At 38.6% G+C, this 18,684-nt stretch overlaps 3 protein-coding genes and 1 pseudogene across 3 annotated transcripts; all 4 read right to left on the bottom strand.

Moving 5' to 3' along the window:
• Nucleotides 1–487: 487 nt before the first annotated feature.
• On the bottom strand, nt 488–3,442 carry LOC140781801 (NADH dehydrogenase [ubiquinone] flavoprotein 1, mitochondrial-like; annotated as a pseudogene).
• Nucleotides 3,443–3,826: 384 nt separating this feature from the next.
• On the bottom strand, nt 3,827–6,865 carry LOC140781800 (cytochrome P450 734A1). The gene is made up of 4 exons (XM_073128017.1): nt 6,155–6,865; nt 5,703–5,947; nt 4,976–5,333; nt 3,827–4,583 (listed from the first exon to the last, which is right to left on the bottom strand). Exons 1-4 carry the CDS (start codon nt 6,638–6,640, stop codon nt 4,167–4,169), a joined length of 1,506 nt encoding a protein of 501 aa, XP_072984118.1. The 5' UTR covers nt 6,641–6,865; the 3' UTR covers nt 3,827–4,166.
• A 130-nt stretch (nt 6,866–6,995) lies between these two features.
• LOC140781368 (uncharacterized) lies at nt 6,996–7,475 on the bottom strand. Its single transcript, XM_073127310.1, has one exon. It carries the CDS (start codon nt 7,473–7,475, stop codon nt 6,996–6,998), a length of 480 nt encoding a protein of 159 aa, XP_072983411.1.
• A 1,752-nt stretch (nt 7,476–9,227) lies between these two features.
• LOC140781366 (uncharacterized) lies at nt 9,228–18,677 on the bottom strand. The gene is made up of 36 exons (XM_073127309.1): nt 18,422–18,677; nt 18,037–18,099; nt 17,719–17,808; nt 17,561–17,620; nt 17,407–17,472; nt 17,217–17,282; nt 17,055–17,130; nt 16,863–16,927; nt 16,688–16,780; nt 16,517–16,597; nt 16,320–16,404; nt 16,180–16,226; nt 16,041–16,103; nt 15,898–15,957; nt 15,769–15,822; nt 15,456–15,515; nt 15,241–15,355; nt 15,026–15,139; nt 14,235–14,443; nt 14,039–14,101; nt 13,329–13,418; nt 13,191–13,250; nt 12,896–12,961; nt 12,586–12,651; nt 12,441–12,516; nt 11,831–11,895; nt 10,893–10,985; nt 10,728–10,808; nt 10,558–10,642; nt 10,436–10,482; nt 10,299–10,361; nt 10,155–10,214; nt 9,999–10,052; nt 9,843–9,902; nt 9,641–9,755; nt 9,228–9,549 (listed from the first exon to the last, which is right to left on the bottom strand). Exons 1-36 carry the CDS (start codon nt 18,599–18,601, stop codon nt 9,416–9,418), a joined length of 2,925 nt encoding a protein of 974 aa, XP_072983410.1. The 5' UTR covers nt 18,602–18,677; the 3' UTR covers nt 9,228–9,415.
• Between the last annotated feature and the right edge of the window lie 7 nt (nt 18,678–18,684).

The following is an 18,684-nucleotide window of genomic DNA, read 5'->3' as shown; positions in this document are numbered from 1 at the left end:
TGCTCACATAAAAGGAATATTCCTAGTTCCTACTAGGCTTTAAATAGCCTTATTTTAAGGTACTGGGGCACCTATTGCCATGAGAGTTGGGCGCTTGTCTGGGCCTCTGTTCATAGGTTCCAGACAAGATACCTTAGAATCTAAAAGATTTCTTCTCATAATAATATTTTTTATACCTAATATAATAAGTAAATAACCACTTATTTTTAATATTAGTTTGCTAATATATAATTCTCTCTCCTCTATTTTTTCATCCAATATTTTTATATATTACTTCAGCCAACTATTATTTTGTTAAATTATTATTTCATCTTTATATTAAATTAAATATAATTATTACAACTTATACAAATCTATAAAAAACACAGTAATAATTTACACTGATATAATCTCTTTTATATAAGTATATAAAATGAGCATAGCTATATCGAGACAAAACTTATTGTGCAATTGACTATATGAAATTATGCACCAGTCCCTCCAAAACTGAAACCAGTGTAAGTATTACCACAAATATAATTAAATTGAGTTGGTTACTACAGTAGATACAGAGACCACAAACAAATGTTTAGAGCATGGAAGAATTAAAGCACATGTTCTGCTTTGTAGTTTCCGAGAGTTCCAAAACTGCATCAAGCTTTCTAAACTAACAAGTACAAATTTATGATTCATACAAGGCCGCAAGAGGGTCTACCTCACAGAAATAGCACCTAGGAGCTTTCATTATTACTGCCACAGAGTAAGGAAGTTGAAGATTGAAATAACTTATGCAAGCCTTTATGCAGCTGCAGCTGCAGCTCCTTTTCTGCTCGTTCCTTGATCCTCCTCTCAAGCTCTGACCTAAAATGCCTGATCAGCCCCTGCACAGGCCATGCAGCAGCATCCCCCAGGGCACATATGGTGTGCCCTTCGATCTGCTTTGTGACCTCCTGAAGCATATCGATCTCCTCGAGCTTCGCATTACCCACCTTCAGCCTCTCCATGATCATCCAAAGCCATCTAGTCCCCTCACTCTCATGCTTATAGAAGTAAGACAGCCTTTCTATTGCATCGATGGCATCGGTGGACTTATCCATCACAATCACGGCCGCTGTGCCAAGTCCAGATTGAACAGCCTTAAGGGCATCATAGTCCATGAGGACATCATCGCAGATGTGCTTTGGCAGGAGAGGAACAGATGAACCCCCAGGTATAACAGCAAGCAGGTTATCCCACCCTCCTCTGACACCTCCACAATGCCTCTCTATCAGCTCCTTCAGTGGAATGCTCATCTCCTCTTCCACAGTGCAAGGTTTGTTCACATGACCAGACACACAGAACAGTTTTGTACCTGAATTATTTTTCCGGCCAAAGCTTGCAAACCATTCAGGTCCTCTCCTAAGAATTGTGGGAGAAACAGCAACAGTTTCCACATTTGTGACAGTCGTTGGACAGCCATATAGACCAGCATTAGCCGGAAAAGGTGGCTTAAGTCTTGGTTTCCCCTGCTTGCCTTCAAGGCTCTCCAACAAAGCTGTCTCTTCACCGCAAATATAAGCACCAGCACCAAAATGTATATGTACATCAAAATCATAACCTGATCCACAAGCATTTCTTCCTAGCATTCCTGCTTCATATGCCTCTTTTCTTAGCCTTTTCAAGGGCTCGACACTCATTTACATACTCCCCTCTTATATAGATATAAGTCCTGCAATCAAGCACCCCTCAAGTAGTTTGTGTCGGTCATGACACATGATCTCTCTGTCTTTACATGTTCCAGGTTTACTCTCATCAGCATTAACAACAAGATACGAAGGTCGTCCATCTGATACCTTTGGCATGAAAGACCATTTGAGGCCTGATGGGAAGCCAGCTCCTCCACGACATCAGAGACCAGATTTCTTCATTTCATTGACAATCCAGTCTGATCCCTTAACCACCAAATCCTTTGTTCTATACCAGTCACCCCGCTTCATTGCACCTTTGAGGAAAGGGTCATGAATGCCATATAAGTTGGTAAAAATGCGGTCTTCATCTTTAAGGCCACCAAAGCGGGTCTTCTCCAGAGGCGGAGGAGGCTGCGGAGAACTAGATGTTGTTGCAGCTTGAGTGCTGAATGACCTTAGTGCAGAATCCAACCATCCACCATTTAAGCGATGAACCAGCTGTACCCTTGGTTGGGAGAAAAGGTTCTTCAAATGTCCCCGAGAAGAAGTAAACAAATAACTTTAATTAAGAAAATCCTAATTATATAAACTTGTCAACTTGTATAACTACTCAATCAATAAATATAATATTTCTGCTTGGTACATTACAATATGTCCTGTTGCATAACATTATCAGAAAGATAGACAGGCCAAGATGTGGATTAATTTCCACGGGTATGCTAAAATAGCTGAGAATAAAAGGCAGTAAACTATAATAGGACATGGCGACAGTTAAAGTACAATAAACCTTATTTCATAACATACACCATATATGCAGAAACATAGAACGCAGTGAGCATTTCAAGAATTGTGATGATCTTTATCCTCAAAACAAACTATTAAAGGAGCTCAAACCAACTATAGAAGTTGCAACAAATAGATCTCTCAAAACCTTTTATCATATATATATATATATATATATATATATATTATTCATCTCATGCTTAATCAATCACGCAATAAAAACCATTGACGAACAGACGAAAGGTAATGGTAAAGGAAGAGCACTACCAATATAATCACAGAGAAAGCTAATCAAATGAGCTGATAAGGACTAAGGAGTTGAGCTAAATTGCATTTATAGGTTACAAGTATTTACATAATTAAACTATGCAAGGGTGTTATATGTGCAACAAGAATCTTTTCTTCTTTGTTTTAAAAATCACAAAAGTTTCAGAACTAAAAGCAACTTCATTCTTTGTTTTGCTAAAAAAATTCTTTCAGTCTGTGGGGACACTAGATGGGTGAAAATAAGAAAGGAATTATCTGTCCAAGCCGATATCCATATCCAAGATTATCCAGATAAAGTCACGTTTATCCAGCTTGAGTCAAATTTATCCTCAGAAAACATGATCAGCGGTATCCTCCTCCTTATATGAGAAAGTAAAATGGCCAACATATTATTCCACCAATATCTCATCCTTTATTCTATGAACGCTACTAAACTCGCCCTAGTTTACGGCACTAACCAAGATCAAATCAACGTCTAGAGAAAACCTAATTTCCAACTCCAATCCTCTCATTCTAAACAAAGAGGAAAGAACATTGAACTACTCCGAAGGAAGAAGGGGAACGTGGGTATAATTACCTCGGTTGGGTCGACATGCTCAACCTCGTCGGAGAAGAAGGTGACCCGGAGGAAAAGATCGCCAGCGGAGAGCGCCACCCGCGAGGGCGGCGGTGCTCCGATCCCAGTCCTCAGGTGCTTCAGGAGAGCGCCCGCCATTGGAGAGCAGAGAGAGAGAGAGAGAGAGAGAGAGAGATTTCTCTTTTATCTCCTCCGAAGCGAAGGCAACCTGAAGTGCGGCATGGCAAAATGGTACCCATGGGAGCTCTGCACGTGCTGCGTAGGTGCTTCGGGTTGGAGGGGAAAGCGGGTCGGATTCAAAAATTGTCCATCCAATTGTAAGTTACAAAGCTACCATTATGATTTATGAAGCATTTTTATATTAGACAAAAGTACTCAAATCTAATGAAATTTAACACCATATTGATGCGTCTTGGAGTTGTTCGTAGGTATCCATCATACGAAGTTCTTTTCTCTTTTCTTTTCTTTTCTTTTTTTTTCTTCTGAGAAAAGACAAATGCATATATCTGCAGACAGTGTTGAAGAATCTGACAATACTAAAAGAAAGTCAACATTTCAAAAAAACATATTAAAAGAAAGTTTATTTATTTACAGTTTAAAGCTGACAATATTGCATATCCCATTACACCAAATTAGGTTGCGAATTATACATAATATACATATAATTGCAGTCATTCTGCAGTGTTTCAGCAAACTTTTCTTGTGTAGCAAAAGATTTCCTGCAGAATTACATTGTTCTGCTATTGTGGAACTCTCTCTCCATTGCAGTAACAATGTGACAAACCATCAGCTTACCACATCCTCTCTGGCATATCAACTAGCTCAATGCATGAAGCATCAAGTTCTCCTTGCCTCCTTGGAGAAAATTTACATGGCAACTGACATGTACAAACTCAAATCCTGCGGAAGAGAACTTGTGCGCCATACTGCGGTTGAAGGGTCATCAGTAGCATGGGAGCGTGAACATAAGAAGATGAGACATCAAACTCGAAACGCTGCAGAATCATGGAAAGAGCTACTTTGCTCTCAACAAGTGCCAGGTTTTGGCCGACACAAATGGTAGGCCCAATACCAAAGGGAAAGAATGCGCCAAGATGATGCCCCTTGCCGTCTGCGAATCTCAATGGATTGAACTCATTAGCATCAGCACCCCATACTTCGACATCATGGTGTATGGCTAGAGTAGGCATGTAGATGTGCGTGCCAGCTGGTACGTCGAGGGAGCCTAGCTTGACATCCCTGGTGGTTATTCTATTAAGTGCCACTGCTGGAGGATACAATCTGAGAGTTTCCTTCACCACCATGTTTACCTGTGTTGATGTTGGTAGAGATATATTATCTGAATAATTAGCCAAGAAATATATTGCTAAAGATCACATAAACAGGATAGCTGTCTATGTGGCAAGGATGATTTATCATTGTGCTCTCAATCAAGAATGCAATATCTGCTACGCCATTGTCTAGACTCAGGTATCTTTTTGAATCAAAGGAGAAAAAAACATGCAATCCTTTAATGACCCATTCAAGGAAGTCATCACCTTAATCAAATTCTTAAGAGTATACACATGAAGTAATACCCATAAGACCCTAACATCTAGCATCTAGGTTAAAGTCTATCGAGGGAATCATTCACTAGCTTGTGCACAAAGAGCACTATTTGGATATTATACTTTCGTATATAAACCGGAAAGCTTAAACTTACAATTTTGAGATTGCCCAGATCTTCAGCATTAGGATGCTCACTGTGACCACAAACATAGGTGACTTCCTCACGCGCCTTGTTCTGCCAATCTTGATGTAATGCTAGAAGAAGTATTACCCATGTCAAAAAGTTAGCTGTTGTTTCCTTGCCAGCAAAGTAAAATGTCTTGCACTCATCAATGATTTCTTCAATTCCCATTTTCTCTTCACTGCCACTTCTATTTTCTGATATCATTAGACCAAGCAAATTTTTTGAATTCTCACAATCGTTTTTGTTAACCTCAATCAGTTTCTGTAAAGAACTTCGAATTTCCTTATTCAGTCTCCATCTCTTTTTGTTCTTCTTTGTTGGCAAAAACCTGCAATTGAAAGATAACCATATCATCTTATCCTATTCTGCCATATTATTTTTATTTATACAAACATGTTTTGTTATCCATACTAAATCTTTTTTAGGCATTGATGCGCTACCATTAGACAAATGTTTGTTAATATTTCATTCTATCATTTCCATGAACTAGAAAATGCTTCAGATGGTTAATTACAAGATGTCTGACATGAGAATACCGCGTAATTTAAGTTCACTCCTCGAACTCTAAAATCAACGGTTTTGTAATGAATATAATACGACAATGAGATTGACATGGCGTTTTGAAAGTTAAGGGCAAAGATGGATTAGTCTGAACCCTCTGTCGTTTACCCTACATAAAGCACATAGAGAGACTCACCTGAACCCTGGAATGTACACGGTTCGTAGTGCAAGAGAAACTAACAGCGTTTGCTCATCTTGCAATTGAAAGATCCGCTTCCCTTCCTCGTAGCTACTTCCGAAGGCCACTCGAGAAATGACATCTGCACTGAAGGTATGGAACTCCTTATGCACATCAATCTCAAACTCAGAGCTACTCCCACCTTGCACTTCCCATTTCTCCAACATAGACAATGTGCTCGTAGCAATTGCAGGTACCCAACACTACAGCAAACAGTTAATCTTCAAACTTATATGAACCCTAATCTAATTTACCAAGAACAAATGCCAGTTTATATCACCCTACTATTAATTGGCTAAATTTTTAACTTTTTGTCCAGATATCCAGATAAATCAACAAAACAAGAGTCAAGAGCACAAGAAAATAGATAGAAGCGAGGGGGGTCAAAGGGATGGATTCGACCTCCTTACCTTGATTCGCTCCATGTTAAAAGCCGGCGCGATCACTCTCCTATGGTGGGCCCACTTCTTCCCCTTGAGCCCGACCAGCCCTTCTCCGAACAGCTGCCTCGATGTAGGGTTGAACCCGACCTTCTCGAACGACCCGGTCGAATCTACCAGCACCGCCCGGACGAGATCCGGCTCCGCCACCGCAAGCCGCGGCCTGATCCCGAACCAGTACAGGAAACACCGCCCGAACTGCGCCGACCACTCGCCATAGTGGGGGATGACGCGGCGGACGACGTCGTGGTGGAAGGAGGGCAAGGGGGCGCACTGGGCCCGTGCGATGACGGCGCGGATGTCGGCAGCGTTGCCGGAGAGGAGTCGGCGGGGCGGGCCGTGGATGTTTTGGCGGCGGAAGTGTAGGCGGGTGCGGTGGGGGAGGAGGAGGAGGCGGAACAGCAGGTAGAAGGGGAGGATGACGAGGAGGAAGAAGAAGAGATAGATGAGAGCCATGTTCAAGTTTTGAGCAAAAGTGGTAGTAGAGAAGACTGATGTCTATTCTTTAAATTTAAATAGACGAAGCATCGTCTTCTCCATATATAGCTTTTTTTTATTATAAACGATTAAAGTTACTATATTTATTGTAAAATTTAGAAATTAGAAGGTCGTGAGCTAATTTAAGTGAGAGAGAAAATTTTATATAGTATTCACAACAAGTCCAGAAATATATTCTCATTCACAACTATTTCATTTCCTTCTCTAATTTATCCCACCTCCCCATCATCCCCGTTTCCCTGCAGGAAACGAATCGACGAGTAGATGCCCCCCATTCACTTTCTCTCATTCCAGGGCCCTCTCTCTCTCTCTCTCATTCCAGGCGAAGCAATCGCCTGAGACCTTTCGTCTTCGAATCGTCCACTCCCATCTCCTTCCTCCTCCTCGGGAAGCTCGGCAGCGGCAGCGCCCTCGGCGACGGCGAGAGCGTGAATCCCACTCCGGCGAACGCGTCGCCGCACCTCACCGGCCGTAGCCTCACCTCCTTGGGGATCGCGTCCGGGTCCGGCCCCAGCCTCGCTGACCCGAACACGGCGACCTCCCATGAGTCGGCGCTTGCTTCCCTCTTCTTCCTCCCCGTCATCACCGAGTCCAGCGACTCCCCATGCTTGAGGATAGTGACCTGCCCCATCACCATATGCTTGCCCTTCGCTAATTTCGGAGATCCCTCCTTCCTCTTCCTCGGCTTCGGGTACGATTGCTGCCCCCACGATCTGCTAGAGTTAGGGCTCCTGTTAGGCTTGTTGAAGGCCCGCATGAGGCAGTCCTGTGGACGTAGTAACTCCGTCCCCATGGCGATCGCCGTGGGGACTCGAGATCTGACGAGATCTATAGAAGCGGAGAGAGAGAGAGGAAGCCTTTCCCCCTTCCCTTCGTCTTCGTTTGCTTTCGCGATAATTTACGTGGTGGGGAGGGTTGGGGGAAGTTATGGTGGTGGATTTCACCCACCATTGCTTTAAGGAGAGGTTGGGGACCCGGGGAAAGGGACGATCGGGCCCGACGGTGAAATGGATGGAGACACGTGGGCGGTAACGTACAGTTGGTTGGGCCCGATCCGCGTCAGCCTTGTCGGGCGTGATCCTCGCGTTCTTATCCGTAACGCCGTTATTCCCGTGGTGCGCATTCACGGAGTCGCGCGCATAAAGTGTTTCGTGCGACCGTGGATCAACTTAGATAGATTAAATAATACTAAATAAAATTAATCAAAATACCGATTGTTGAACCGAAACCACTAGTTATATTTTTAAATTATAAATATAAATTAGTGTTTCACTTATCTCTTTTAATTATCTATTTTTTATAAAAGATAAAAATAATAATAAATTAGTAAAAAATCAGCACTTTTAATATTAGGGAAACAATTATAAGAATAAATAATAAAAAAAATACTTAAATTATATTTACTTATTGGTAAATCTAGTCATATATATATATATAATGTCTTATATACTTATCTATTTATTAGTAGATAATAACTAATTGGTTAGTATTAAATCATTGCTCTTTGCATAAATGAGCAAATAACTATTAACGAAAATGAAATAGATTATGCTTTTCCACTGACGCCTCTCCTTGTGAGACACTTTGCCTTTTTATTAATAGATTATGAGCTTGTTAATTATAGACAAAATAAAAGGGCTAATTCTTTTTAATACATTTAGATTGGCCAACTCGATTAATTTTTTTAAAAATATTTCAGACCTAAGGAGAAAACAAATCTATAACTTATTTGACTTGTCATAACCTAACGCTATGTCTGCTTTAAGTTTAAGATTCTTAAATTGATTCAGTAACTAAATATTTTTTTATCTTTTCTATATCTAATCAAATTTGAAGTTTAATCTCAAACCAAACAAGTCTAATAGAACATGACTACTGAGGCTACAGTAGTGGTGGTGGCGGTGGCCTCTGAGACACTTGCTATTCTCTATGTATATATTCTTCCCTGGTATCAATTGATGCTTATTGATTTAAACAAGGGGCTTAATTTAAATGCTCAAGGATGCGCTTTCTTCTCCTCGAGGCGAAACGTGTGCTACCATTGATTAATTCAATCTTCATTCAGACTTGCAAGTTACTGCTAATAATTAATGCGCCTTTGCTTGGGAATCTGGCAACATTGCCATGATTCCTATATGTACTTTATAGCATCGTACGTACTTAATTATTCATATATGTACTTGATCACATGCTTACTTTAATGTACTTCTTGAAGAAAACAGCGATGGTACTCTACTTGCATTGATATAAATATACATGATAAAAATAGTATTTTGTGAATATTGACTCATTTTACCCTGCTATTGCAGGTGTCTGTCTGACAAGCAAATAAGCAACCAAGTATTGAACCTATTAAATCCCATTCTTGTCAATGCAATAATTGTTATTAGGGATCTTTAAATTATTGCCTTTGAAATTATTGGACACTTTGCAAAGATGCGATCATGATTAAATATCTATGGATTGTCTGCTGCTAATTAGTCTCTGCATCCTAGATGATGACTCTCTACTGTATCACCTGTACTGAGTTACCTACTATTCCATCTGCTAAAATTAATTTTGTTCTCATGCCTGCCAAGGCATAATTTTTTGGAGAAATATTACAAACTGATGCTAGCATCCATTGCAATACATCATTTAGGATGGTGAAAAAAGAATGAGCATGTCCAGACCAGAAACAACTTGGATCTACAGCTGCATTATTGGTGATTGAGGAAACTACATATGTCAAAATTAGGATTTTTCCGCTGTGAAGGAATTCATAGAAGCTTGTATCTCTTCTAGAGTCCTCCCTTTAGTCTCTGGCACCAGCCTCTCCACAAACACAATGGTAAGACCACAAATGCATGCGAACATAAAGAAGGTACCTGTAGAAGTAAAAGATGTTCTTGCTTAAAGTCTAATGTGGAAACAAGAGACCGAGTGCTAATTAGTCCATAAAATAAAGGCTTCTTTTACCTTCAGAGCTCCACAGCATAAGAAAGTTGAAAGCATATGAAACTATCCAGGATCCAAGCCAGCTGACTAAGGTCACAAGGCTTCCTGCCGGACCTTTCACGTTTATGGGAAATATCTGAACACAATATTATAGGGTCACCAAAAACCTAACCAGATATTGTTTTCTCCATCTATTCTAATTCACTTTGTGTATATAAAGTACCTCAGACATTATAACCCATGGTATTCCCCCCATACCCAATGAGAAGGATCCTGTGTACACCTGGTCTCGAAAGTAATTGAGACAAGCAAAATCAAAGAAGTGTTGAACATTAAAATTTGAAGAGGAGAAATGCATGCTCGTACAAGAATAATTTACCAGAATGCCGGACAAAGCCAGCACAGTGTTCAGCTGCTTAAGCCATTCTACTTCCTGTTCCAGAAAAGAAAATTAATAACTCGTGTTGAATGTTGCCTTAAATATTAGTTTTAAAAACCTTTGATAGGAATGACATTCCAATTTTTTGTTAGAAACCTTTGATAGGAATGACATCCCAACTAGGAAACAACCCAAGCATGTCCCCGCTGCAGATACCTGGTATTCCAACGGCTGCTTAGACTAACTATGAGAGTGCTTAATTGTCAATAATACTTGATCAAGTTACTGATACATTTCTACCATCAAAAGGGGCCTTCTTCCAGCTTTGTCCATTAAAAGCACCCCTAATGTCGTCATTGGTATCTGCAAAGCTCACAATCATTTACATATACTCCATAATTGAAGAAACAAATTAGAATTATGCAGAGTTTAAGTACCTGAACTGCAACCATTGCTATCATTCCAGAGTTGCCTGACGAGAAACCTGAATATATATGGTAGATGATTAAGCCATCCTAACCAACTCAGACAAGTTATAGTAAAATTCTTATCTTATTACCTGCTGAAACAAATATCTCACTTGCATAAAAGCAGATTGCATTAACTCCTCCAAATTGCTGAAGTACCATCAATCCAACCCCAACCTGTTAATTAAACAAGTTGATGAATCAGAGATATTGGGTAAATGAAGCACTTAGTACTGTGCCATAGAAACCGTAGAATGCTTACAATAACAGAATGAAGGTATTTCTTCTGAAACAACTCCAACACACTGGCCTGTGGGAGGTGGAGAAGGTTCTCGGTGAATTCCTGCATAAATAGCAAGAGCTCACTCATATCTCACAGAAACTATTTCATAGGTAATGAACTGAGTCATGAAAATAGCCTCTGTACTTTGATTTCCTCTGCTTCTTCAAGAATATCGCTATTCTTTCCCCTTAGCCTCTGTAATGTTGCTTCAAACTCGTGATCATGACCAGATTTAGCCTGAATTACTGAAATTGATTAGGCTTTTATTGGGTAGTGAAAGATTCTATTATTTTAATAATCTTATAATTTATAAAACAGTTTCATTCATTTTCAATCCCCCAGTGATGTCAGTACTTAGAAGACACAAGGTTTTAGTGAATACTCTTCATAGGAGACTGAATCACCCAACTGTAGCGATAGACTGTCGTGTCTGTAAATCAATATTGATCATGTTGGTACATAGAGATGAAGCTCAAAATTTCTCTCTGTCTTGCTGTTTTACATATGGTCCCATACAAGATGGTATATGCAAAATTGCAAATAAGTTAATTGAAGACCTAAAATGTTGGGAAACATTTATAAAAAATCTTAGAAGTGAAGGCTCAATTTTCATGTACCTGAAATTATAACATAGTGAAAGATTAGGATACATTTATGCTACTTAAGTTAGACATAGTTATCCCCTCTCTTTATTCAAATTATCCACAAGTTGCACCTTTGGGATCACCATGGCTGCAAATGTCTACAAACCCAGAAACTAGTCGTTTCCTGTCATTCTCCTCATATATTAGATGTGCCAACAGGTTATTTCCCTAATTTCAAACATTCAAAGAAACCATTTATTCTAGTAATAACTCATTCAATTATCTTTTTCAACAGAAGGCATCCTAAATGCAACCTAACCATATGATTTCTAAATGATTGCTAATATTTGCACATACAAAATAAGAAAGAAGACCATCCATTATTTGATAAAGTTGCATCATCTAGATAGTTGATATTCTCCCTGCCAAAATAAATAATATATAGCAATTTAAAAGCCAATCACGTTCTACAAAGTAAGCAGTATAAAAACGGCTTACCAGCCACCTAGGAGATTCTGGAATTAAAAGAAGGCCCACTAATTGTAGTAAACAGGGAGCAACTCCTGCAAACCAAAATATTTTAAATCACCAACTTGGCATGAGATATAAAAAAAATGAAAATGCTCTTTCTTATAAGATTACATTAAAGTGATGTCCCTTTCAGATGGGCAGTAAGTACTGCATGGGGGAAAGCACCCTACATTTGGTTGGAATCACAAAATAATGAATTCATAATCTAAGAGTGTCCCGGAGTTGATGCCATACAAGCAAGAGGGACACTGGAACGCCCCTCTAATCGATATGAAACTATTTAATCCTTAAATCAATATAAAATTATATAAAACATCACAAATGGCCCCTCTAATATGTTAGTCTGGCTCCATTCCTATATAAAGATGAAGTTAAGTTAATTTCTGTTGCATCAACAATTTAACATTTCATTTTGGTATCATAAAAACACACGTATTTGTAACATAATGGGACCTATTCAAAATAAAAAGTATGTATAAGAGTATAAGAAGAGATTATCTACACGAGAGTTAACATTTGGCACATGATACAAAAGATATTGATGTACCATACCAACCAATTCTAATGAAATAATTACCTATTATTGCCAAGGCACGCCAGCTCAAAATAGTTCCTAACACATATGCAAGGGATCCTCCACAGCATATCATTAACTGCATCACAGTTAAAAGTCATTCACACAACTGCCTTTCTCAAATCCATGCTTCCAATTTTGTGCACACCTGGTTTACTGTCGCAAATCCTCCTCTTAGATTCTTTGGTGTTATCTCCGATATGTACACAGGAACCTGTTGAACATTTGATATAAATTATTTATCACCTTATATAACAAACAGAATAATTATTAGGTTTTTTTTCCATACTTGTTCCTATATACCAAACAATATTACTACTCTCACTAGTCACTAGTACTTTCCTTGGCTATGTGGATTTGATCATGTTGACATACTGGTAAATACAAAAAATATTTTCAGGACTTTATAGACCTATCAAGACACAAAATTTTAAGTGCTGCTACGTTGCTGCACTTACTACATAAGAAAGAAGACCTATACCACATCCAGTTGAAAGCCTTCCGAGATCAAGCCACCAAGAATCCTGTAAGCATAGATGATCAAATTCCATTTACAAAGAAAAATGATGGCTATTTGCAATGAAAGCTTATAAGAACATGCTGGTAACTTAGGGCACAAAAAAACAACATCTGGCTAATTTTGATTACAACCATCCCCTACCCAACATACATCGATTAGAAAAGGAAAAGAGGAAAGTTCTAATCAAATCAATGGAAATATAGCAAGCCAAGCTAGCAGAGGAGTAAAAACACCTTTGACAAGAGTATAGAAAGCCATCCCACACTGCACAAAAGGTCCGATATTGCCATTGCCTGCATAGAGACCAATTAAGTAAGAACAGCAGGTTCATGATAAAATATTAAGATGTTTGTCAGGTTCATAATGCTTACACATCTTCGACCAATTCGATCTGCTATTGGTCCACTTACTATGGCACCTATCATTGCTCCAATTGTTAATATGGAGCCAAAGAAAGAATACTGCACCCAAAAGAAAAATGATGAAAGCCGCTAATTTTTAACATCATAGAGTCTGGAAAAAAAAAGATGCTCTTTTCTTTTCTTTTCTTTTCTTTTCTTCAGATACACGGTAGTGGTCAGGTATTCCAATAGGTTCTGGCAAATCATCAAACAGTTCCATAAGGCTTCTTTAACATAGGGAGTTGTTTTCATCTCTGAAGCCCAAACAACAATTGTCATGAATAAATTGAATATGTATATTTGCCACCTTAAATAAGTTATGATATGAGGTGAATAGTGAATAGAGTGTCAGTTTACCTTATAGTACACAAAAGAGTCCTTATTATGTATCCACTTAAGTCCTTGTACTAATTAATAGCAGTAAGTATTCCACTTAAAATCATGGTACAGTAGGATTATAATTTATAAGGTAACAACAACAGAGGTAAAGGACCTCTCTTGGTACTTTCCTGTTAAACCCAAAGGTGCCTCAAAGGGTAGCTGCATGGTAAACATATGCATTAATTTATGTCTATGGGCCCATAAAGAACATTAACAGAATCAAACTCATCAGAATGGCTGGTTGAACATCTATGATTGAAAACAAGATGCTGCGGTGGAAATTTGCATTGTATTCATACCTCCGCTAAGGAAAGGTCGAGGTCACGCATAATACCAGATTGTGATGGCGAAGAATATCCCACCTGTATAAAAATAATAATAATAATTACAAATAAGGCATCCGCTTGCTTATTTATTGGGCATGAATAAATTTCGCACCGAATCTTAGAAAAAGAAGCAAGAGATTAAAATAGAAAAGGCTTTAAATTTACCTACCGATATCCCGAACTCGAAGGAACCGGCGACGGCGACGGCGGTGCTCGCGACCACCACCAGCATGGAAGAATCGAACAAAGACGGCTCCCTCCTCTCCATCAAAGGCCTTGCCGTCTCTCCTCTTCCTCCTCCGTCGACCTCCATCGCTACCGCTTCTTCCCTTTTTCTTGGCTCTTCGCGAGAGATAGCTAGCGGATCGAAGAGAGTATATCACGAGGGAGGATTTGGGAGCAAGAGATCGGTGTTAATACTTGGTTTTGCCATCCAACAGAGCCAGCCATGGCGTCTCTCCTTTCGTCGGCTTCTGCGATTGCTCGCTTTTACTCTTCCGACAACAACGACAGCGCGAGAGTGACTCCGGTCTTCGTTTAATTTATTTTTTAATTAGGGATTACTCTTTTCACTTCACACCCTAGAGTATGTGCATTTTTCACATCTTCTTCTTTCCAGTAAATCATAGGAAATCCTCCATCCCTTCGAGGGACGACTTTTGAGGATCTAACGATAAATTTAAGGATAGTTTCGGGTAGAAAATAAATGCTGGGATTGAATATAAAATAATTAAAAGCTACGTAATTATACACATTACTGAGCATGAAGCATAATAAGAAGAATTTTGAAGAGTTTGTGAAACAACCAACCATTTCCATTCTCCCCCCTCGTACTTTCTTCCTATCATTTAACAATTAACATGCATGGACAAGACAACATATCTAAGGGAGATTTTAAGTCATCAGAACTCCCACAAAAGGAAAAGCAACAATGGATTGGATTCTTCTAACTTCATTTGCAATAATTCAACGACGCTTGTATCTCTTCCAGCGTTCGCCCTTTAGTTTCTGGTACTACTCTTGCCACAAATAGAACAGTTAATGCATTGGCTGCAGAGAAGATGAAGAAGGTACCTGAAAACCAGAGGAAACGCAGAATAAGAATGCTAATTAATGTTTTGTATATATTTATTCTTGCATATTGCTTAATACTTTATAATTTATTCAATCTCTACCTGAAGAACTCCAACTCATGAGGAAGTTGAAAGCATAGGAGATTGCGAAGGAACCAGACCAATTCACTAGAGTCACTAAGCTTCCACCGATTGCTTTTATATCGATTGAAAATATCTGTAAGCAAACAAAAAATAAATAAATAGATTCTAAAATTTTGTTCTTCGTGATATATTTCTGTGAACTTATGATTTTTGATTTAAGGTTCTTCTCATACCTCAGACATAATAACCCAAGGAACAGCTCCCATTCCTATCGAGAATGCCGCAATATACACCTATGTCACAAAGCAAATGGAAGATAAAAAAGTTAAATTTTTTTATTATCAGCTCTGACATTCGCATGCATCTACTTCTCCGTTGCATGTAAATAATTCAGGCCAACTTTGCGACGCGTATTTCCGGAAGAAGCATCGTCACAAATTCGATATTTGAGAATAATTGGCAAGATTGGAAAGCTAACTAGTAAATCTCAGCCAATTCAAGAAAGATCTTGAGGTAAAGACTAATGTATTCAGATAAGTTTCTTACTAATATGCCAGAAAGAGCTAGCGTCGGGATCCATTCTGCACACAATCCTTGTCCCTGTTAAGAGATCAAGATATTGTTAAACAAGAACATAGTACTTGTTTCCTACATGATCGACCGCATCACGATTACCTTCAGATAGAATGATGTTGCAGTCAGAAGGGTACCGATAAATGTTCCTGATGCAGAAACCTGCAGAAAAAAGAATCTCAAATTTAGTCCAAGTCCTCAAAGTTGTATGGTGTTTTTAGGCATGAAAATTCTTCACTCTTTACCATCAAAAGAGGTCTTCTTCCACTCTTATCCATTAGAATAGCTCCTAATACTGTGATGGGTACCTGAACAATTGCTTCTCTGATGACAAACTTGAACAAAGTTACTATGAAACATAAAATAAATTATAAGATCAGAAACCTGAATGGAGGCCATCAAAATAGTTCCGAGATTTCCTGAAGAAAATCCTACAGATGTATTTTGACTAGTGAGTACATGTATTCCTTTTTCGATTGTAATAGGAAAGACTTCATGAAGAGAATTTGGCGTTATAGATTTACCTGCAGATATAAATATCTCACTGGCATAGAATCCAACACCATTTATCCCTCCAATTTGTTGAAAGACCATTAGGCCCACCCCAACCTGAATACGACAATCCATTTCATCAATTAATGGTCTAATTATTGGAAGAAAGAGAAGATAAAACTTAGTGTAATAAAATCTATCAGCCAGTTAAAGTGAAGTGGTTGCTTACGATGACTGCGTTAATGTATCTCCTCTGAAAAAGATCTTGAATCCTAGCCTTAGGAAGACTATGAAGAGTTTCGGTGTACTCCTGCAGCGCAAAATCAATTTGATATTCCTTTCATATTCAAAGGTTAAATCATAAGCAATAAATTTGTGAGCTTTAGGTCTAGAAACTAACTTGAATCTCTGTTGCTTCTTTGGAGATATCAGCATTTTTGCCTCGAAGACTTTGCAGTGCAACTTGAAACTCTTTTTGGTTGCCAACTTTTGCCTGATGATGTAGCATGCACCGATATATAGTTTGAATTTTATTGTAAAGAGTAGAGAGTTAAGTAGTGCAATTGCTATTGTACCAGCCATCTTGGAGACTCTGGAATAAAGAAGAGGCCCACAAGCAGAAGAATGCATGGAATTAATCCTGCAACAAGAATATAAGTATTAGATCTATCTAACCAGTTCTTTTTAAGAGGCAATTTTCTCTTCCTTTTCCTTTAAATTTCCATTCATTTATAATTTAGATATACACAAGGATAAGGAGTACTCACCAACTAGTACCAAGGAACGCCAGGTTACAAATGTGCCAACTATGAAAGCAACTGAATCTCCTCCACAGATCAGTAGCTGCAAAATGATATGAAAAAAAAGGAGTCAAACTAGCAGCTTATTTTTCTATCTTTCAATCGACATCATCTAGGTTCAAACTATGCCTGGTTTAAGGTCGTCAGTCCTCCTCGCAGATTCTTCGGTGATATTTCAGCTATGAAGATGGGCACCTGTAATATAGGAAAAATATTAAGTATATTGATGTTAATAGGTAGGAATAACCTACATTGACGCAAGTTAGTTAATTAATGTTGAGGTTTTCCTTAACAATTGGACTGTTTAAGAGAAACATACCACATAAGAAAGAACTCCAATGCCATAGCCTGATAACACTCTCCCAATATAAAGCATTGTAGCATCCTTTGCATTGAGAAACAAAAAATTAGATCACTGCTGAAGATATAAGGCAAAAAAGATACTAAAACGAATTATGATTTAAACAACATACCTTTGCAAAGTAAATGGCAAACCATCCAGCAATGCAGATAAGAGCAGATACTCCCATTGCCTGTTATCGTGAATGTTTGTAAGAATTAACAAGAAAAAAAGAAAACGAAAGGAATGTAACAGTTGGAATATCATCATAATTTCGTAAATATTCCTTACTTTCTTACGTCCAATATAGTCAGCAACACGGCCACTTGTTACCGCCCCAATCATTGCGCCAATGGTCAATATTGAACCAAAAATTGAATACTGCAAGATTGACACAGTGCTGAATAGTTCATATAAACATCTAGGAATAAGGAAAATACAAGAAAAGCAATGAAATGGAATGCTAGAATATATATGCAAGAAGTAAGAACAAAGGAGTGCTAGTTTTTTTCTTCTCATTTTGTTTCTTTCTTCAGTAAGTTTCCCTTCCTTCTGGAGAGAATTAACTATTATACAAAAGGAGATGATCATTGATCCACAGGAACTAACCTCAGATAGAGACAATCCAATATCATTTATTATCTCTGATTGCGTTGGTGCAGAATAACCAACCTGCAAAAATTTCAGTGGCAGATCAAGAAAAAAATTCATATTTTTCGTAAATAAATGGCCTAATTTTGAACATGGCTAAAATTTTGATTGTGATAGTTTCGTACATCAAACAATAGATTCCTGGGCATCTTTCCACTGAGGTGGACTCCTACAAGTAACTTCCTCCAAACCCCAATAATTAATTGGGGTAGGACAAGCAAAATTGTAAACCGCAAGCTTGATGCTATCCAATAATTGTTTGTCTCTTATACTTCTCCAAATTTATCCAAACTTGAGAACGTGAGATTAAGCAAACCAAAGCAGAACTAATCAAGAAACTTACACATGAACCAAACTCAAATGAACCACACACTGCTACTGCAGTGCTAAGCAAAACCATCGATATTGAGCCTTGGCTACCGGTGCAGGACTCCTCATTTCTCTTGTGCTGCATCAGAGGTTCTCTGACCGCACTTTGGCTGGCATTAGCCCCAGTACTCTCCAAATCTTCCAGGGTTGCCATCTCTCTTCTGTAAGGTACAATGGCCTAATTACCAAAACGGAGGAAGGGGAGAGTAGTACTATTGATGAAAGAGAAGAAGGACT

Source organism: Typha latifolia, chromosome 2 (assembly GCF_019914945.1).
Source record: "Typha latifolia isolate L0001 chromosome 2, TyphaL0001v2, whole genome shotgun sequence".
NCBI classification, from domain to species: domain Eukaryota; kingdom Viridiplantae; phylum Streptophyta; class Magnoliopsida; order Poales; family Typhaceae; genus Typha; species Typha latifolia.
The sequence above is the reverse complement of the archived record's forward strand: the minus strand, read 5'-3'. Positions and strand labels throughout refer to the sequence as shown.